Source organism: Doryrhamphus excisus, chromosome 5, assembly GCF_030265055.1.
Source record: "Doryrhamphus excisus isolate RoL2022-K1 chromosome 5, RoL_Dexc_1.0, whole genome shotgun sequence".
Classification (NCBI taxonomy): domain Eukaryota; kingdom Metazoa; phylum Chordata; class Actinopteri; order Syngnathiformes; family Syngnathidae; genus Doryrhamphus; species Doryrhamphus excisus.
In genome coordinates this window covers 8,724,923-8,747,471 of record NC_080470.1, presented here as the reverse complement: position 1 = coordinate 8,747,471, position 22,549 = coordinate 8,724,923, and the positions used below count along the sequence as shown (strand labels likewise).

General features: G+C 41.9%; 1 protein-coding gene across 1 annotated transcript in view; it reads left to right on the top strand.

Annotated features, from left to right (window-relative positions):
- The window catches only part of LOC131130166 (voltage-dependent R-type calcium channel subunit alpha-1E), an 88,442-nt gene that overhangs the window by 15,657 nt on the left and 50,236 nt on the right, over positions 1-22,549 (top strand). The window contains exons 3-5 of the mRNA XM_058074400.1: positions 11,206-11,475; positions 17,088-17,193; positions 17,289-17,428. Of these exons, the coding sequence (XP_057930383.1) occupies positions 11,206-11,475; positions 17,088-17,193; positions 17,289-17,428 (516 nt within the window). The remainder of the gene's footprint in view (positions 1-11,205; positions 11,476-17,087; positions 17,194-17,288; positions 17,429-22,549) is intronic.

Below are 22,549 nucleotides of genomic sequence, written 5' to 3'. Positions count from 1 at the left end.
CACTTAAGTATAAGTTTGACAAATAATGAAATAGGGGTGTCACAAGACAAGACAACATATGCGATTGGGTTTATGAGATTACATCTTACTTTTAATATATGACAATATAGTATATAATATATGACACCTAGCAAGACAAAGAGACTGTATAGCTTTCTTTTATGGTGCTGATGGATAATCAGTCACTGTTGAGCTCAGCCTGCAGTTTCAGTGAGTGGCTGTGAACATTGTGTGTTTGTGATCAATGAAGCAAAGGCATCAAACATTTGTCGAGCAGCTGAAAATATGATTGATGGAATATGATTTAAAAATATTAATTCAGTGATATTGAAAAGGTGATTAAACCTAAATTGTAGGATTTGTTCCATTCCGGTTCACGAGGATATCAGTAAGGAAGCCCAAACTTCCCTGTCCACCTCTTCGAGGACACCAAGTCCCTCCAGCCAGCGTGTCCTGGGTCTGTCCCGGAGCCTCCGATCGGCCGGGCATGCCCGGAACACCTCACCAAGGAGGTGTTCAAGAGGCATTCGGTCTAGATGACTGAGCCACCTCAACTGGCCCTCTCGATGTGATGGTCCATCTCTTAGGGTGAGTCCAGCCACCATGGAGGAAACTCATTTCAGACATCCACAACCTTGTTCTTTTGGTCACAACCAAAGGCTCATGGCCATATGGGAGGGTGAGAATGTAGATTGATGGGTAAATTGAGAGCTTTGCCTTCCTGCCCAGCTCTCTCTTCACCACAATGGTCAGGTACGGCAACCACATTACTCCGCCTGTTGACCTAGTGTTGCAACCTCCACCTGGTGCAAGACCTAATTCCCAACCAGGAGGATGCAACCGCCCTTTTCTGACTGAGAACCATAGCACCAGATTTGGAGGTGCTGAGTGTCATCCCAGAAGCTTCACAACGCTCACCGGAAACTGTCTGGCAAAGCGAACCAGGCTCCTAATAATATACCAGGCACATAATAGCATGCCACCAAGTACACCTTTTGTTTAAATCAGAGCTCTATCATACTGTACTGTATAGCTGGCCTAGATTTGTTCTCACCATGGAGTCGTCCTTTTTCTTGTTCCCCCATTCTTTTTTAGAAATATAGCCCTCAGTGTGTTAGTGCCATGCATCTTGGGCCCATGCCCTGCTTTCTTGACATCAGGGAACGCTTTGGTGAAAAATGGCTGCTGCTTCCTGCACGCTCTCTCATGTGTGTTGCACATTCAGATGGGCTTCAGGTCCAAATGGGCATTTACTTGCATAGATCAGTGTTAATTAGGTGTTTAATTATTAACTCAATTACAAATTTAGTGGACTGACTGATCATTGCAGTGTGGTATTTCTATATATCTTATAGGTTTCTGATCAATTTAGTTAGTCAATGCCTTCATTTCCAATAGCGTATGAATATACGTATTTATGCAAACAGCATCATAATAATACTTACACTCTAATTGTTTCGTGATTTTTGCATAGTGTGCCAAAGAGGCATACCTTCTAATATAAAAGTATAATGCTGTCAGCTTATGGGAGCTTTGTCATGCAACTGGATTCTTTGATGCTTTCATAGGCATACACCAGATTGCATTTGCGTAGTGTGTGGTCAGCATCAACGTCCACATATGAGACGTATTACTTATTATACCTTCAGTCAAATAAACAGCAAGCCAATGACATGTGTTGTGTGTGTGAGGACTGTATATAAATATGTGTTTATGTCCAAGTGTGTGTTCAGTGCCATTCATCATTTTCACCCCCCACGCCTCCCACGAGCAAACCAGAAGGAGCCCAAACATTGCAGCAGCCTGACTTATGTTCCTCTTTAGAAGGGGAACAGTTTTGACAAACGACAAGAAGGTGCTTGCTCAGCAAACTCCCTGCACATGAATTATTCAACACAGCAGCAGAATTGGACTTTGTTGACTTACCTGTGACCCCTGCTGGAGCTATTAGGAACTGTTGATGTAGTACATATTTGAAATGTTTGATAGAGACATGAAGGGATCACTTGAAAAACATATTTAAAGTATGTTTGTATTTATAGCTGTTTAAGATTACTGTACAACCTAAGCCAAAATGTCATTTTTTCTATGATAAATATTGAAGTATATAAAAATATTATTATCATTGCTGGAGCCTAAATATTATGATTACATTGTTTATTCAAGTTTTTAGTGTTATTTTTAATTTTTCACTCTGAAGTATTTTACTTTTTTTTTTATTAGGGAGGAACTGCAATAAAGCAAACAGCAGGAAAGCATAAAGATGACCTCAATCACCTAATCATAGTCATCAATATAATACATAATAGAAAGGCATCTAAAGCTGATTTTCCATTATTGTCATTGTGCCTTTTCCGGAAAATGACTTTCTTCACGCTTCTTCGGCTTAAATGACCAATGCACTATATCTATTGATCAACAGTCATATGTACGTTATTGAATATTGAGTGAGTGATTGAATATAATGTAAGTTTGTGCATCGTAATCCTGACATCATTTAAATTAATCAAAAGAAACCATGTATCCTAATGCAGTTCCACCTGTTGTCACTAGAGGGAGCCATAACACCTCCTTTGTATGCTAGAGCCTCTGTGACTTCTCTTGTGTATAAAGCAAGAGTAATATGGTTAACTCTGTGATGTTCAACAACCAACTGTTGTGTTCCTTCCTCTCTGAAGAAAAAGCGGGTTAATGACCTGCTTGTCGACAAGGGTCTGCTTCCTATGGGCCGATACCATTTAGTGAAGATATAGGCTGTTTCATAGAATGCAGGGTTACGGCAGCACATTCAAGGTACGGGGAGTAGAGGGCATGTCAGTTGTGTTGCTAGGAAACACGCAAGAGGACAACAACAGTAGGAATCTGAGAGCTCGAGAAAGACAGAAGACGATGAGGAAGAAAAAAAAAAGAAAGGAAAAAAATCAATGTAATTGTGGAAGGCGTATATGCAAAGCTACAAACACACACACGCACACGGTGCTCTCATGTTCCAACCATTACCATCTCAATGAAGCTAAATATAGTCCAGTCACCCCTCCCCAGTCTCAGCGCCTTCATCTGGACACATCAATAGACCGGTCTTTGCTCTGTTTAGCCACGCTTTGCCATGTCACTGTCAATTTTTTTGCCAACTTAGCTCTTTAAATTATTTACCAGTTCCACCAGCTTGATTTCTGTTTTTTGTATAATATGTATTTGTATGGGCGGCACGGCGGTCGTGTGGTTAGCGCGCAGACCTCACAGCTAGAAGACCAGGGTTCAATTCCACTCTCGGCCATCTCTGTGTGGAGTTTGCATGTTCTCCCCGTGCATGCGTGGGTTTTCTCCGGGAACTCCGGTTTCCTCCCACATTCCAAAAACATGCTAGGTTAATTGGTGACTCCAAATTGTCCATAGGTATGAATGTGAGTGTGAATGGTTGTTTGTCTATATGTGCCCTGTGATTGGCTGGCAACCAGTCCAGGGTGTACCCTGCCTCTCGCCCAAAGTCAGCTGGGATAGGCTCCAGCATGCCCCCACTACTTACTGTTACTGCTACTCTTTGAGACAACCAAGTAACGCTGGAGAGGCGTCAAGCTTCAGTAACAGTTTGTTCATGAAACAGTCCAGTGTGAAATGCCGTTGACAGATTAAAATCTTTTTCTTTTGCTGGTAGGGAATCAGGAAGTCCAACTACGTACTTGTACCTCACGAGTAGTTAGGAATCGTAAACAAATTTCCTGTACACCAGAAGAAAGACTTCCTGGGAGCCATTGTTAACAATGTAAACACAGAATTGGAGCTTGCGGGAGGGCAGAGAGACTACACTATCTTGCCTTCAGCGCATGCCCATATAAGGAGGCCTGCTATGTGTGACATCACAAAACTCCAGTTTTACAACTCCCCCTGAAAATCGGAAACTTTGGCATGGTGTAACACGACAATACAACATTCTAACTACATTTATAGGTCAGAAAAGTGGGAAAAAGCATAATAGGTCCTTTTTAATGTGAGTGTGAATGGTTGTTTGTCTATATGTGCCCTGTGATTGGCTGGCGACCAGTCCAGGGTGTACCCCGCCTCTCGCCCGAAGACAGCTGGGATAGGCTCCAGCATGCCCTGTGACCCTGTGAGGAAAAGCGGTAGAAAATGAATGAATGAATGTCCTTTTTAAGTCTGCTAAGAAATCCCAGAAAATTCACTCAACACGTGAATTCAACTTAAATGACATAAATGAAATGGTGTCTTTGAACGCAACTCTTCATTGCTCCTTATAACATAATTAAAATCTGATTCAAATATTCTGCTATCAAAGAAACCTGTGTTGGGTAAAAATTGTGTGTGTGTGATTGTGTAACTTCATTTACATTTTAAGTTAATTTGGTATTGTTAATACACACAACAATCCTGCCCTGCTATCTTTCTTTCAATAAAATACAGGAAAAATTTGCATATTTCAGAGATATTGTGACGTTAGGGTTAAACCCAAAACATTATCACCAACTGTGAAAGAAGACACAAAGACGTGAGATATAGGCTTGCAAGGAGAGTGATCAGAGACTGTTCAGTAACATTCATCCAACCTACTCTGAAAAACAGTCCCTGCTCTCCTTCTTTTATTAAAGTTTAGGTGTGCCCTATTACATAGGTCTCAATCGTCTAAGGGAGGGGGAACAGTTCACACGGTTGAGACTGGTTTCAACATCAAGCAAGCATATTTTGAGAAAGCAAAGCAGAGACAGATAGTTCAAGGACATCAAGAGAAAACAGTGTCTAAAGGAATGTCAAGAGAAAGCAGTGTCTAAAGGAATGTGATGCTCTATGCAAGCGTGTGTTCTATGTGCATGTAATAGTAACTTGGATAATATGAAGAATAATATGTGCATGTAACAGTAACTTGGATAATATGAAGAATAATATGAAGAATGTAATTACATGATATTAACTTGGATAATATGAAGCAAGCTTATTAAATGTGAGTACATGATATATACAGTTTTATTCCAACAGGTAATTCACCATATTGTACAACTTTTCAGACCTTGGAATTCCAATAATCCATATAGTTTAAAATGACAAATACTGTACTGTAAGCATGTAAGTATAGGATAGGACTGTGTTTTTCTACCATCAAGCCAAGGGTTCCGAATGACAATAGCAAATATAAATGAGGAAAGATTGTTTTCTCTCGTGCAGCATCTGAGATGCAGGTGCACATTTACTGAGTTTGAGGCAAGAGGAGGAAAAATTCAATCATCCTGTATTCTTTAGAGAGTAGCGGTGACAGGAAGAGCTGGAGCACAATGGAACCAATATGTTTTTTTTTAGCAAAAACAAAGAGCAGACAAGCTGTTGTGACTCACTGCTATACTCTATGTAAAGTTCAAGTGGATTTCCACTGTAGGGATTCACTTTGTAACCGTGTGCATGTACCGTACATTGAACAGAACCAATGTTTTATCTGTAAGGAGCAATTTAACTGTAAGAAAGAAATTGTTCAGTTTGTAAAAAAACAGTATGGAAAGTGTAAATCCTGAATTATGCTTCAGTGTTCGTTCAGATCTGCTCTCTTTGTACATCATTTCCATTTTTACTTTTTCCATAAACGTGCCGAAAACGAAAGAAACAATGGTGCAAATTGAGGAGCGTCTCAGTGAAGAAATATGCAGTATGCAAATGATATGAGCAAAATGTCTAATAAAAGTGACTGATGTTCCACATCCATTAGTTCCACAGCTCCAACAATGATATGGATGTTGCAGTCGCCATTGGTTACTACCGCACCGGAAGCTAAATATTAGCCACGGCTGAAGACCTGTAAATCAATCAAGACCCCATTAGAGGTACTGTAGATAAAGCTGATGGATCAATCATAAAATTTAAAGTACTGCAAACTAAAAAAAATACATGAATGTTTTAAAATTACTCTATTTAGAGAGTGAATAGAAGTGTTAATTGGAGTGTTAACAGTAGACTCAAAAGTTGATGAAGTTTGGAGTGTGCTGATGAATTGTTGGGGGGCATTTAATGGCTGGAATACTGTTGGATATGTAAGCATCCATATTCTTTGCACAGTCACACTCACTTTCAGTGGCAGATTGTTGCCACTATCCTGCTCCACTGAAAGACTGAACGGACTGGACTTACCTATCAGCTGAAGTGTATGTGTATATATATATGAATTATTTTGCATTTGTGGATGTTCTCTCATTTCTCTCTCATGTCACTATGGAAATTACTTTGACAACAATGGGTAGAAAACTGAGGAGCTCAGGACAAAACAAAACAACTACCTTCCTGTCATTAGCTGAACAATTGTCTTTTAAATGTACAGTAATTCTGAAACGGGAAATGGTGACAAAGACACATTCTAAGCTGTTTTAAGACATGTTAAGGATACGTTCATTTGGCTGTGGCGGCTTGTGTTTCTGGTCTGCTTTTATACCTGAACACGTCAGCCTCATTCATAGGTGTCAAGTGTGTCTACCACACAGATGAAAATGTGTTGACATTATGATGTTGACATTATGACGCTACACACACACACACACACGTATGTATTCCTTGTTTGATGTCATAGCACAGACGATCCCTCTCGGTTAACTCTGTGATCTAATGAAACATAATTTGTGTACATTTGTAGTCATTTGTCATCACATGGTATAAACATAAAAATGGTTAGAACTTTTTTTTTTTTTAGATTTTGAAATGCTCTATTATTATTGAAAAAATTCCAAACATCCATAGGGAAACCAATGATAATTATACATGATGGCTACACAGTATGTATGAAAACACATTTAATGTATTTCCTAAATATTGGTAGTGTATATTTTTCTTGTTACTGTTTTATTGAAACTTTCTCTTTTTGTTCCCATGTTAGTCGTCTCCTGACGTTCTCTCTCATGGGACAGATGTAGATCTTATTAGAAGTCTGCTAGGCCGAAACAACGATAACGACCAGCTTTCAGACATGAGCCTTCCAGGCATCTGCGTTCCCGTGTTCTATATTTGGAGTAAAATCTTTGTTCACATCTCCCCGCCATGTGGCACTAGGTGCTATTACCAGAGCTGATACTGTCAACCTGCTGTCAGGCATGAAGCGTGGGCAACTTGTTGGCTATAGTCGCTAACTTTACACATTACTCTTATGAGTTGGATTGTTGAATTCAAGGTCAACTATACTGTACAGCATATACTGTGGTGTGCCTTCAGGGCCGGCAAAGCCTTTTTTGCAGGTCTAAACACTATCACAAGCACTTACCTGCAATTACAACTGCTCCAGATGATGTTGTAGTGTCATGGTTTGGAGTTGTCTGAGGCTTGTTACATTTAGCCAAACACCACATTTACTCCTTTTCTCAATGTCTCAAGATGTGGTTCCTTGTTTACCAATTAAGGTAAAGACACCATATCGTGGCTGCAGAGCCGGAGCTCAGATCAAAGCATAGTGGCTAGCAAGGAAATAATGATTCAAGCCTTTGGTACCTTCTATTATCACATACTACAGTATTAATTGGCCCTGTACCCTAGAAACCGCCCATGAATGATACGGGAAAACGGCGAAATGATACTGTGTCAAAGCCCAGGGCAGTGATACTGATAAAATATAGAGTTTAACCATGTCCAGTATCAGCCCCCGTAGCTGTCCACTCAGAGCGCGCTGCTCTGGTATCGTGCCCGTGAAACAACCAATCAGAGGACAGCGCACAAGCTCTGTCAACAGGTCAGCGGTTGACACTCCCGGCGAAAGACAAATAGGGAAAATAGCAAACAGAATATTAGAAATGGAACGTTTTATCACCATTAATGAGGAGGACACTTGATCGAAAAAACTAAAAATGCAAATACAAGTCGGAAAACCAAGGGCAACCTCAAGCTTTTTTCTGAATGGCTTATGATTAAATAGTATGTGATAATAATACTATGCCAGTATCAGCCCGAGACCGAAGGGGGCATGATACCTGGCCTGATACCAGACAAACAATGTGATAACCTATAATGATCATGGGAATCATGAATTCACTACCGAACAAGGTTGACGAGCTGGCTGCGCTGACAAAGAATCTTGAGAACTTCAGGGAGTGCGGCTTATTTTGCTAACAGCGAGCATCCCAGATGTGAATGTGACGCTAGTGGACTTCAGCACAGTCAGAGCGGAGAGGGACACAAGAAAACTGGACATTAAAATGTCCATCTGTAGTAAGAACATCGGACTCCTGGCTGTAAGCCTGCATCCCTACTACATGCCCAGGGAGTTCAGTCACGCCATTGTTATTGTAGCTTACATACATCGGGAGTCTGCGTGTGACTGGTTCTGCCGTCCCCCAGAGGGCTCTCGCCAGTTCCGCGAAGCATCCTGTCCCAGTAGTTCCCCACAGAGGTCCCGCCGGCAAAATCATCACCTGTCCTCACCCCAACCACCCTGTGTGACTTTGTACTTGGGAATGTCCGGGATCTGTTACTTAAGGGGGAGTACTGTCGCGCCTTGTATTTCAGCTCCCAGGATCTGTTACTTAAGGGGGAGTACTGTCGCGCCTTGTATTTCAGCCTGTGTGACTACGTGCATGTGCACAATGTTCCAGCTTTCAGACTCGTACCTACACCTATTTGAGTTTTGCCGGAGCATTGCTTGTGTTTGTTTTTTCATTTTCGCTTGCCACACATCTGTTGCCTGCCTGCATTTTGTTATGTGCCTTCTGCAAGGTTTATATTAAATACTTTTTACCTTTGATTGTGTGTCTGCATTCTGAGGTTTATGCCAGCACATCATAATCAAAAAAGAGTGTCAGACTCTGTAAATTTGTGGGGATGCTTCACTTGTCTCTGTCATAAGATCGAGATGTGGCTTGCCCTGATGTGTATGTGTTAATTACTCTAAATATTTTAGCATAATTAAACATGTAAAAGGCCATGTGAAACCTCTTCTCAAAAACCTTGCAACTCATAGATGTTGAAGTGCCGTGAAAATTATTGTGAAAACATGCCATATAAGGTATATATGTGTGTGTATGTTTTTCTTTTTTTATGGCATTTTTTCCCTGAAAGTAGGACGCTTTGTATGGACAAGAGGAAAGTTGAAGGAAGTTGGATAGCCAGCGGATGTTACTGTGACATGCAGACTCATAATAAAAGCAGAAGTGGTAAAAGTACTTATTTTTGACAGGTTGTGTTGTTACCGGTTCATTTTGGTATGTTTTTACTTCCTCTTCCATTGCCATTGTCTTGATGGGACTTCCAACTTTTAGTCTCACTTTACGAAGAAGTACACAAAAGTACAGCAGTTACTGAGGAACTAATGAGTTTACTACTGTAATTGTGTGTGCCTTTTTTGTAAAGTGTTACACAAACGTTTTGTACACAGAAGACTTTGATTTGGTCATCTGTGATCTGTTGGCGTACATTTGAGTCGCTAAGAGGCTGCAAGTCCTGGCACATTGCCTTTTTTCCCAGGAAATAGCCATCATCCTTACACTCTAATCATTCCGGCCTAATTACCATAATTCTCTCTTCACCTTTCAGCCAAAAAAGCTGTGAGCGTCACGCTCTCTGGCAGACAAGAAGACCATGGACAGTAGATCCCCCTCTATTCACGGGGGTTACTTTTCGAGACCAACTGGGAATAGCGAACACCCATAAAAATGTGGTATTAACACACAGGGGAGTGAAACCAAATTTAAAAAAAGGTAGAGCAATAGCATAAGCCAGAAAACAGAAGTTGGAGATGTTGTAAGATGTTGACAAGCATGAATAGGAATTACAACAGGAGGTACAAACTGCAGTCGCTGAGTCTAATAAGAACTCTTCCCATTTCTTCCCAGTACTGGAATGGAAGAGTCTGGAAGAATAAAAGGAAACAGTAGAGGGCAGCACATCAAAGTAGCAGACATAAGGGAGTGGAATGTGGCGTGCGTCTGTATATTTTTCATTTTTGTTCATGAATGAGGAAGAGGCCACACACACACACACACACACTTCATTGATCAGTGTCTTCTTCACACCAACGTAACTAAAAACCCACCAGGTTCCTGTTTTATCTTGTATCCGCCTTTATTGCCACAACTCACAATATTGTATAAAGCACAATTCATCTTTACAAGTATTTTGATACACAGTATCAAAATAACGGGCGGCACGGCGGTCGAGTGGTTAGCGCACAGACCTCACAGCAAGGAGACCAGGGTTCAATTCCACCCTCGGCCATCTCTGTGTGGAGTTTGCATGTTCTCCCTGTGCATGCATGGGTTTTCTCCGGGTACTCCGGTTTCCTCCCACATTCCAAAAACATGCTAGGTTAATTGGCAACTCCAAATTGTCCATAGGTATGAATGTGAGTGTGAATGGTTGTTTGTCTATATGTGCCCTGTGATTGGCTGGCGACCAGTCCAGGGTATACCCCGCCTCTCGCCCGAAGACAGCTGGGATATAGGCTCCAGCACCCCCGGCGACCCTCGTGAGGAAAAGCGGCAGAAAATGAATGAATGAGTATCAAAATAACGATATTGTCCATCATATCCTTCCTTCTAATAGAGTATTGGGTGTGGACCTTAACTAGACACACCCTGGCTCACATTGTGTAAATAACCAAGTTTGTGCGGCATTCAATGTAGCCCATATTAAAACTTCATCCGTTTAAATGCAGATTATATAATTTAAACATCCTCCTCACGTCTTCACGGAACATCCAATAACTTGATTTATGTCAAATCCATTTTTTCTTTGACTGTTTACTGGTAGTGACATGGGATAGGCGTGATGCATTTGCATGAAGACACGCCGTGCATGAATGATTTCGGTACGTGGAGAAAAGGAGGGTTCTCCTTTCTTCCCTCCCACCACACGCTGCATTTGGGGGGGTCTCTTGTTTGGGGAAGTTTATTCCTCCTCCTTTCGCTCAAGATAATGGGATTCATTTAAACCTGTTGCGGCTTTTTTCCTGATATATGTGGATTTTGAACGCGCCTTTTTTCATGGGAGTAGTTTTTTTGCGCAAAGCTCACTAAATAAAAGGGAAGGAGGTGGTTAACCCGCTGCTTTTGTGGACTAAACACTACAGAAGATGACGTTTTGAAGTGTTTTTTTTCTAAATAAGTGAAACTAATGACGGACTGAAATAGAGCCATCGAGCGCAGCACCACCGCGCCCTTTTTTTAGACGAGCGTCTCCATTCGTCTCACTCCCTCGTCGGTCCTTTTTTTTTTTTAAATAATAATTTTGCTTCAACAGAATGGCCCGCTTCGGAGACGATGTTCCGGGCTTGTTTGGCGCAGGAGATGGCAGCTCGGAGCGCAACAGGAGCCGCGATGGAGCGGCCGTGTCTACAGGTGGCGTGTCCCCTGCAGCCTTCAAGCAGACCAAAGCGCAGCGTGCCCGCACCATGGCCTTGTACAACCCCATCCCGGTCCGGGAGAACTGCTTCACCGTCAACAGGTCTCTTTTCATCTTGGGGGAGGACAACGTGGTGCGCAAGTACGCCAAGAAAATCACTGAGTGGCCATATCCTTTTTTCCATTTAATGATTTTGCTGCACACAATTGCCCATTATAGAACTTCACACAAATTGACAGAGTAGCAATTCAGAACCATGGACAGCATATGTCCATTCAGTAACAGGATCCACGTGGAGCAGAAACCTGCATTTAAACTGTCAGAGAGGTATTCATGTAGCGATGTGTTTATTGTTGTTGTAGTTTGCAGTATAGTGGAGAACCAGTGTGTGGATATAAACCTAAGGCATCAGCCCCATGAAGCATACTGTGCAGTTAGTACATTCAAGGTCCCCTGTTATGCAAAAGTGCCTTATCAATGATGATTTTACGTCCCTAGAGCCTGTTTATGAGCACCAAACTTGGGGAAAATGTGTCAAATGTCAACGTCGGGTTCATCAAGTCTCTGTTGTTGGTAGGAGAGTCATAGCTGTTTTAAAGAGTAAAATAGCAGCAGGAGTATCCTCCGTAATGGCACCTTTGTTTGTCAATGTCGCCGTATGTTTACTCTTAAACACACATAAAGTCATTTCAGTACGCACGTTATAATTTTTTTGCATGTTTTTCACCCGTAAATGTTTCAGATCATAAAAAAAATTTAATAGTAGTCCATGTGACAACACATGTGAGCACAAAATGCAGGTTTTAATGTTTTATTATAAGGGAAGGAAAAGCCTAATAACTGGTTGGGCCACCCTTAGCAGCAACAACTGCAATCAAGCGTCTGCAATAACTTGCAATGAGTCTGTCACAGCACTGTGGAGGAAGTTTGGCCCACTCATCTTTTCAGAATTGTTGTAATTCAGCCACATTGTAGGGTTTTCTAGCATTAAACGCCTTTTTAAGATCATGCCACAGCATCTCAATAGGATTCAGGACTTTGACTATAGGCCACTTCAAAGTCCTCTTTTTGTTTTTCTTCAGCCATTAAGAGGTGGACTTGCTGGTGTGTTTTGGGTCATTGTCCTGCCGCAGAACTTAAGTTGGTTTCAGGTTGAGGTCACAAACAGACAATCAGACATTTTCCTTCAGGATTTTTTCGCAAAATTCATGGTTCCAGTCTGAGTCCTGAAGCAGCTAAACATCTCCAGACCATCACACTACCACCACCATATTTTAATGTTGGTATGATGTTCTTTTTCTGAATCACGCCAGATGTAATGGGGCACACACCTTCCAAAACCAAATTTTCCCAAAGCTCTTATGGATCATCAAGATGTTTTTTTGGCAAAATTTAAATGAGCCTTGTTCAGCAGTGTTTTTTTTGTCTTGGAACTCTGCTATGCAGGCCATTTTTAGTTCATCACTGTTCCACGTTTTCACCATTTGTGGATAATAGCTCTCACTAGCGCTCACTCATTTGCTGGAGTCCCAAAGCTTTAGAAATGGCTTTATAACCTTTTTTGTACTGATGAATTGAAATGACTCACTCAGTTAATCCCATTTTCCACACAGGGCTTTAAAAACTGCATTTAGCGTTCAGTTGTGTTGTCATTGACTAATATTTACATTTGTTTCATGATCCGAAACATTTGAAACACATGAGCACATGAAATCAGGAAGGAGGCAAACACTTTTTCACACCACTCTAACAACACACACAAATGTATATGTAATTTTTAATGTATATTAAAAAATATAGACTCTTTTGAGGGTTTTTCTCCTCTCGCTAGTATTTCTTCCTCCTTCATACAACAGTAAATGTGGCGCCAGTCCAGTCGGACTCGGGCTGTGCCCTCTACTTTATGTCCTACTCCCTGACACAGCGACAAAAAACGTCTCCATTCCAGTAAGGTGTAGGTCACACATTAATATCTCCTCCCGTATGTTAGCTGTGCATTTATAGCTGCATTCAAGTGAATATAGAACGAGCTATGGAATAACGCAAACACAGTCAAACTCATGACTCATTCATCTGAAATCAGCATGGACAACTCTGACTCAGCACACATGGTGGTGACACATGAAGGCAGCATGGGTAATTTGTGTCTGAGAATGAGACATTCACTGAAAACCGTTCACTTAAAACAGTCGTTTCAAAGACTTGAGTCGTTCACGAATGTCACATATTGTAGCAGATAAAAGATCTTTAAAATGATTCTTGTTGTTCTTGAAAACAGCAGGCTGTTCCTGTTATGTAAAAAAATCTGACTAGCGTTAACACAGTGCTTCTCTTTTAATTTCAGACATGACTTGATGTTTGATCATGTGATCCCAGTACAATTTAGTTGAATAGCCCTGACCTAAGACTTTTCACTGATGTATATTCAAAAAACTGTATCTCAAACTCTGAATTTCCGAATGTATTTGCCTCAATCACATAGTCACCCTTCCTAATCAACCTATGTCCTGAACTGACTGCTGATGATCAGAGAGTGCTATTCTCTATACTGCAAAGGGAGACACTTTATTATTCCATCTGTGACCGCATGCTAATATGCACTGGCTCTGTGTTTGTTTGTGTCGCTGGTGCAGATCACCAGGTGTCCAAGCCAGGTGTGGCCTCTTCTCTTTTATTGTTCTGCTCAATTCAGCAGCCTTGTGAATAACTGGATGGCCTACTGCTGGTTTGAACCCACATCCCATTGTGCTGCTATTGTCATCCATTGTTGTTTTCTCTGGGTTTACCCATTCAGACGTTATTAAAAATAGAGTTTGGATGCATTCTAATCAACATGTAATTGGAAAAAAAAATTGGTCTGACTGACAGTCCTAGCAGTATTTGCAATTGGCTGTGTATCAAATGTGTGCTGTTGTGGCAAGAGAAGCAAGCAGGTTAATGGCCGTCCAGGATAGAGTGTCCTATTACAACTAATGAGCTCCACTGCACATGATTAACAGACATTAAGAAGAATTATATGCAATGATATCTGATTGCTGCGTCATATACAGTACAGTACCATTGCAATAAGTCGTTACTCATTATAATACAGCAGTTGCTAATACAGTCTAGGAATGATGCTGTGCTTTGGTCAGCAAATTAACTTAATTGCACGGAAATAGTCAAGCAGCCATCAACCCGACTGTTTACCAATACATGGTATAAGTCCGTAAGTCCATAAATGTCCATAAATGTGTATCAAGTAAAACTAACCTCATGCATCTAAGGCACAATAAATATTTGGTTGACTCCAGCCTTTAAAATCTATCATCCATGTATTGTTTACATCGGCTGCTTACATGGTTGTAGACACTTTGTACATGACACCACTGCCAATTAGCCGCCATTTGGTTGCAGAACGATAGAGGGACGTGTAAGCAAACACTAGCCTGACATAGACACACATGTCATGGCTTTGAAATTACTACCCAGGCCTTGACACATATAGGCTTGATTTAAATACAGGAATGTTATATTAAGCTTCATTGAAGTGGATGAAAACAATTTTTTTTTGTATATTATAACAATAAATGTGATCATGTAACATACCATAAAGGTGCACATAGGTCCTCGCAGAAATGCAATTATGACAGGGCACACATGCAATGTCTGCTGTAAACCCTGTAAAGGTCAACATGAGTGTGCACCACTCACCTCTGTTATGGGAGTGCTCAATTAACATGATGGTGTCAGTTTATGAGTGTACGCTTAGGCGTGCAATGACTATGAGCTTATCTGAATGACGTTCCCATGGAGGCTGAGTTTAGTTCAGAAGAAGGCCGAGTGAAGACAGACAGCTGCTCCTCCTTTTTGATCCCCACTGGGCCTCCCTGGAGCGGGAAGTGTCCCATTGAGAGGTTACACCTTTTAAATAATTGATAGTTGGAAAAATAATTTCATTATTGCACAGGGAAAAAGAGCATGAGTTGATGGTTTCAGACATGTTCCAATGTTAGATTTGACTGCTAAATAATGTCTCACCGTGACTTAATGCGATTTAACCCTGAGTGTTTGCATTATAATATATGACTCACACTCATATGCGAGTGGGTAGAATACATTAAAACAGACCTTTTGGAAATCCAAGGAAATACTGCTGGAATAGGTGCAGATTCTGGAAGATCTAGAAAGCTTTCTGCGCGGGTTATTATGTGTAGCTGCTCTATAGGAGTCCACAACTCAATACAAAGGGCCGAAAATGGGCATAACAAGTCCCCTTTAGGTGCTATTATGAATACTATACAGCTTGACCCTGGAAAGCCCCCTTGTGTCCTTTTTCACACGGCGGCACCGTAGCAGTGTCATTGTGACTCACAAGGCGGTTTTGGCGAATTACTTGTTGAGTCTGCACCTTTTAGACAGGCCAACGTCACATTTTGTTTGATGTCCCTTGCAGGGCTTCTATTGATGACACCTTTGCCTCCTAGATACTGTATTTTCCGGACTATAAGTCACACTTTTTTTTATAGGTTGGCTGTTCCTGCGACTTATACTCCAGAGCGACTTATAAATGAAAAAAACGTTTATGTTACATAAACACTGGACACCTTTTCTGATCGTGTTTATTTTATGTATAGCTGAATAACCATTGTGTTAGCATATCTTACACCTATTCAGCCTGTTTTCTATTATTTCATTGCGAGAACTTGCCTTCCAAGATGACGCAATGTCTGTTTTGGTTAAGTTTGTAAAATAAATTACCTGCAAAAAATGCGACTTATACTCCAGTGCGACTTATGTATGTTTTTTTTCCACCTAATTATGCATTTTTGGCCTTGTGCGACTTATACTCCGGAGCGTTTTATAATCTAGAAAATATGGTAGTTTTGTATAGCTAATCTGTTCTAGTAACCGCCTCATAGTGCTGACTTTTTGCTGGAAGAGAAACCTGTTACCGTGGATACCTCCTTCCCTCCCCTCTCTCCATATCCGCCGGTTGCTGTCTGGGGGTATGACGGTTGTATTTTTCTTTTTAGAATGAGGCAAAAGCTTGTAAAAAATACAATAAAGAGGCAAGATGGCGCCTCATGCTGATGCAGTTATCACAGTGTGTCATTAAGACAATTTGTGGTCTCCTCACAAATGTGAACTCCCACCTGAGTTAATATACAGTGCAGCCCGGGTTCAAGTGAACACTGCTGTGTGTTAACATTTGGATTTGCTCTTTTTTATTCTACCTTTCATAACTCACATGCCCCCAAGTAACCCCGCCGGTATCACCAGCCGCGCAATATCGATCTGTCCTCTGTCAGCCTAATTTCGTCTCATTGCCTACTCCTCCACCTCCTCCTCACTTGTTTTGTAAGCATCATACTCTCTCCTCCTTCCCAATCACTTTCTCCTCTTGCTTTTCTTCCCTCTTTTCTCTCCGGCACCTCCTTTCTCTCAGCTCTTGCAGAGCCTCATCTGCATTGACGGATTGGGTACAATTGTAAGGAGTTATATGACAACTCCAAAAGGCCTCATTCTGCAGCATCTCCAGCGTAATCGGCATGCTGGTTATTGCTGCTTACAGTTTGGGGTGAAACAGTATCAAATGGCACATAATAATTCATTCATTCATTCATTTTCTACCGCTTTTTCCTCGCGAGGGTCGCGGGGGTGCTGGAGCCTATCCCAGCTGTCTTCGGGCGAGAGGCGGGGTACACCGTGGACTGGTCGCCAGTCAATCACAGGGCGCACGTGATAATGTTTTGCATAAATGAAAACAAAAATACAATTCCTTAATTAGATCCTCTCACTCCTTTTGAGTACATGATCCTGGCCACCATCATCGCCAACTGTATCGTTCTTGCTCTGGAACAGCATCTACCAGGAGAGGACAAAACGCCCATGTCAAAGAGATTGGTGAGACAGGACACACACTGTGGAGCTGCTAAAAATCCTCACTTCTATCTGATATGATGATTATTAAGAGCCTCTCGCTTATTTTGTATCAACAGGAGAAAACTGAGCCCTACTTCATCGGGATGTTCTGTTTGGAGGCGGGAATAAAGATCATCGCCCTCGGATTTGTATTTCATAAAGGATCCTACCTCAGAAATGGGTGGAACGTCATGGATTTCATTGTGGTCCTCAGTGGGTGAGTCAAACAGTTTATTTGCAGTAATTGATGGATAATAGGAAAACGAGCTACACTACGTTGAAGACAAATATAGTATTCATTCATTCATTCATTTTCTAATGCTTATCCTCACGAGGCTCAAGATTGAAAATTGTAAAAAAGTAGAAAAAAGTTAAATAATTATGACTCTATATTACTGAATACAATAATAATTTATATCATTATCATTATTATCATCATTTATAATTGCATCTCACGAAACAAGACGATACATGATATTGGGTTCACAAGAACGAGTTAAGCCATTCATTCATTAATTCATTTTCTAGCGCTTATCCTCACGAGGGTCGCAGGGGGTGCTGGAGCCTATCCCAGCTGTCTTCGGGCGAGAGGCGTGGTACACCCTGGACTGGTCGCCAGCCAATCACAGGGCACATATAGACAAACAACCATTCACACTCACATTCATACCTATGGACAATTTGGAGTCGCCAATTAACCTAGCATGTTTTTGGAATGTGGGAGGAAACCGGAGTACCCGGAGAAAACCCACGCATGCACGGGGGGAACATGCAAACTCCACACAGTGAGGGCCGAGGGTGGAATTGAACTTGGGTCTCCTACCTGTGTGGCCTGCTCGCTAACCACTCGACCGCTGTGCAGCCCAAATATAGTAATGTGGGGGCCAAACAGTCTTTTCACAACAACATGTCTGCTGGATTTGTGATGTTGGGTGGGATTCACTTCAATATTTGTATCATATTTGGAGATGTTGGGATGGCGTTGTAAGAATTTTGCCAACGATGTGGAATGGATTGCTGAGTAAATGTGATTAATTGAAGCAATGAAGTAACCATTGACTGCATTAATTGGCTGTTGATTCAGTATAAACTATCCATCCATTTTCTGTACCGCTTACCGAGGGTCGTGGGCATGCTGGAGCCTATCCCAGCTGTCTTCAGGCGAGAGGCGGGGTACACCCTGGACTGGTCGCCAGCCAATCACAGGGCACATATAGACAAACAACCATTCACACTCACATTCATACCTATGGACAATTTGGAGTCACCAACTAACCTAGCATGTTTTTGGAATACAAAAACCGTATGCAACCGTCCACAAGGGCACTAGAAGACGCTTTATGGTTTCAAACAAGCGTTTGATGAGGCAGCAGAACCTCATAAACCCACACTTGTGCACACAAAGGAAATATTCAATAATTCACTGCGCTGAAAAAGCACGACGGGAATGTGACGGCCTTTGTTCGAGAATTCTATAGGTTATATTCAGAATTCTTGGGTTATTGTTGAGTCCCATTCAGACTCAGGCATGAGGATGCTTCCCCGTCGCTTCAGGAAAGGAAAGGATGGTGAAGAGGAGGGGAGCCGGGTTAGGGGATGCTCACTTGTATTTGATCAATTGACAATGTGACAATGCCTTCAGGGCACACAAAGTTACTCTTGGTCCAAAATTAGAAGCTTAATTAAAACACAGTGAGACGGACAGATGTTGATGGATTTTTGTAATGACAGCTGCCTGCCCGGCTGCAGACGGCGAAAGGAACAAACCCACAGAGGCTCTCCTGGGGAGGGGGGGGGCATGTTGGAATCAGACTTCCAGTGCATGTATGAGGAGCACTTATTGATGTGTTTTCTTGTGGACAAGGTGATGACATGGGAAAATAATCCAATCCCAAATCATTTTACCACAACATGCCTGACAACTAAAATGAATCAGAGGGACTATATAGAGCTATGGAGTATGGAGTATAGCTCTAGAAGTAGGCAGCCTCATTACAGACTGAATGGAGTTTATGAGATGCTGATGATATAAGGTGAACTGCCCGTGGAGTCAGATAGTAATTAGATGGCGAATCTCTCATACAACCACAACATTTAATTGACTACTAGTTTTAAAAGAGTCTCTTATGAGAATTTCTTTATGAATAAGTAGGATATTGAGGGACGGTCTTGGCTGACACATCCATCCATCCATAGTCTTTCTTTTTTGTGCGGTGCATGTGTATGTTATGTTGTGAATCTCTTTAGAAAGGTCCTGAATTGGCACCCGCAGTATCACCTATGATGATATCACCTTCATTCATTCATTCATTCATTTTCTACCGCTTTTTCCTCACGAGGGTCGCGGGGGTGCTGGAGTCTATCCCAGCTGTCTTGGGGCGAGAGGCAGGGTACACCCTGGACTGGTCGCCAGCCAATCACAGGGCACATATAGACAAACAACCATTCACACTCACATTCATACCTATGGACAATTTGGAGTCACCAATTAACCTAGCATGTTTTTGGAATGTGGGAGGAAACCGGAGTACCCGGAGAAAACCCACGCATGCACAGGGACAACATGCAAACTCCACACAGAGATGGCCGAGGGTGGAGTCGAACCCTGATCCTCCTAGCTGTGAGGTCTGTGTGCTAACCACTCGACCGCCGTGCCGCCCGGTGATATCACCTATGATCCTAAAATTATTTTGAGATTTCATCTTGTGCATTCATTCCAAAATGACAGCGTAAACAAACTCGATGGTATTGTGGACACTAAATAAGCCAGCTAATGTAAGGCAAGGCAACATTGAAAAAAACATGTTAACCAAGGTAGATGTTAACCGAGGTACCACTGTATGTAAAGGCATAAAGCTACTAATAGTTGAAGCAAATATTCTTTGACTTTTTGTGAGCTACTCCAAACCACCTGACCATTATAAGGCTGGGCACACTATGTGTTTATGTTCGTTAAACAACCACACACAAATAGTGTAGTGTTCATAATTAGAGCGGTGTCTTTGTTAAGGGGTGTCTCTGTATTTCACAGATGAAGTGTGATGGGGAGGTATGAAATATGAATAAATACAGACGACACTCAGAAACAAACAGTTCAGTTAATATCATTGCCACAAATATGTCTCGGTTTTCATACACTGTCCCTTGTATCCTACAGCCAAACTGTGTGGTCTGACAAACTAGTTGAGTGACCAAAAAATGCATCCACACAGTGGTGACCCACTTTTCAAGTTGAGACACTATAGATAGATTCCGGCCAGGGAATCCATTAATCATCTTTATTACGTGTGTGCGGGTGGTTTATTTGTTCATGGAACACAAGCAGACTGATGAAGAACTCCATATGTGCACTTCCCAAGCATTGTGCTTTGCGCTGATGAGACGTTCAAGCATACTGTGTATTTCTGAGAGGAACCTGTGTTGTTGCTTCATAAAAGTAGGATATGCCACAACTTTGATAAAGAAGGTTCGAAACACTAGTGATTTCAGGAAAGAACTTCTAGCACTTGATCTTTTGGAACGGATTAATAACGAAAACTGAGGTTCCACTGTAGACGCAAAGAAAGGGGACAAAATATTGAGGTTAAGCTGGAGGAAATGAGGAAAATGCGTCTGCCTGATTGGACATGATAATTGGCATCTCTGCGTCCATGTTAAAGGAAAACCCGTTATTACAATGGCAATTGTTGGCAGAAGGAGACGCCCATCACTGGTTTAAGCCACACTTATGTCTCCCCATGTGCAAAACCGGAAAGACTGTAAATTGCTCTAAAGCAAAGCTGCACATGATATTCTTATTGATTTATGTTATGAAGATGGAAGCCATTTTATTAAGTGATGTTGTAGTTACAGTAGGTGGCATAGGTACGTATCTTGTGTATGTTTTTTGTGATGTATGTGTGCCAAATGGAGCACTACTACATGACTTTTATCCAACAACACCTTCTGTCAGCTTGGCACACGTACACCTGTAACACTGACACACACACACACACACACAAAGAAGAGAGCCGTCTTCTCCAATTGTATTTCCCCTCTGTTGTCTGATCAATTGATGACATAGCCAGCCTGCAGCAGGGAGTGCATATGTCCACATGAGCTGTTGCCGTGGTGACAGAGGACCCCACCGTAGGTCAGGCTGTCTCTGGCATTCCTGGCGCAGTGTTAGTCCGCACTTATCTTGCCTCAACCTCCCAACATGATTGAAAGTAAATAGACTAAAGCAAAGAAAGCAATGTTATCCAGAATGAAGTCAATGAATGCTGGTTGAGGTGCTGTTGAGGAAATTGATAGTCTAAGACGCTCCTCTCTTTGTCCCTGTTTGCCCCCCCATTATAAAGAGGTTGAGTGGGACATGAAACAAAGACCTTGCAGGGCATTCATGTCTCGTCAGTGTTGTCTGGTTGTGATCAGAGAGGATGGAGTGCTGCAGTGAGATAAAAGCAATCCCAATGTGAATTCACATTACATTGTCATTTGAATACTTCTTTAAATCAACTGTATATTCATTCATTCATTTTCTACCGCTTTTCCTCACAAGGGTCGCGGGGGGTGCTGGAGCCTATCCCAGCTGTCTTCGGGCGTAAGGCGGGGTACACCCTAGACTGGTCGCCAGCCAATCACAGGGCACATATAGACAAACAACCATTCACACTCACATTCATACCTATGGACAATTTGGAGTGGCCAATTAACCTAGCATGTTTTTGGAATGTGGGAGGAAACCGGAGTACCCGGAGAAAACCCACGCATGCACGGGGAGAACATGCAAACTCCACACAGAGATGCCCGAGGGTGGGATTGAACCCTGGTCTCCTAGCTGTGAGGTCTGCGCGCTAACCCCTAGACCACCGTGCCGCCTCAACTGTATATTGTTTCTACATAATTATGGTTGTCGCCCATATGGTATCAGCTTTACAAGGCTCGACAATAACGATGTGCAAGTTAACGGGGCAAGTTAAAAAAATTCGGGCAAGTAAATCCAATCAGTGATATTCCAGTCGGGCAAGTGCACTTTGGCATGCCATACTGCCAAGAGTTTTTTAAAAGCGGTTCTTGTTGGGTGTTGGTAAAACACGGACTGCGTAATTTGTGGTGGTAATTTGCAAACCAATTCTTGCAAATCTTGAAATGGACCAATCAGTATCGTTTATTTAGACCGCAGTCCGGAGTCCACAGTCTGCGTTTTACCCACACCCGTTCTTGTTCGCGATCAACCAATCAGCGATGGTTTGACTACAAAAACATCTATCATGGAGTCCATGCCCACATTTTAATTCTTCAACAACTTCTGAAGGAAAACACCAAAAAGTGATGAACCAGTGCCCCCTAAACAAGT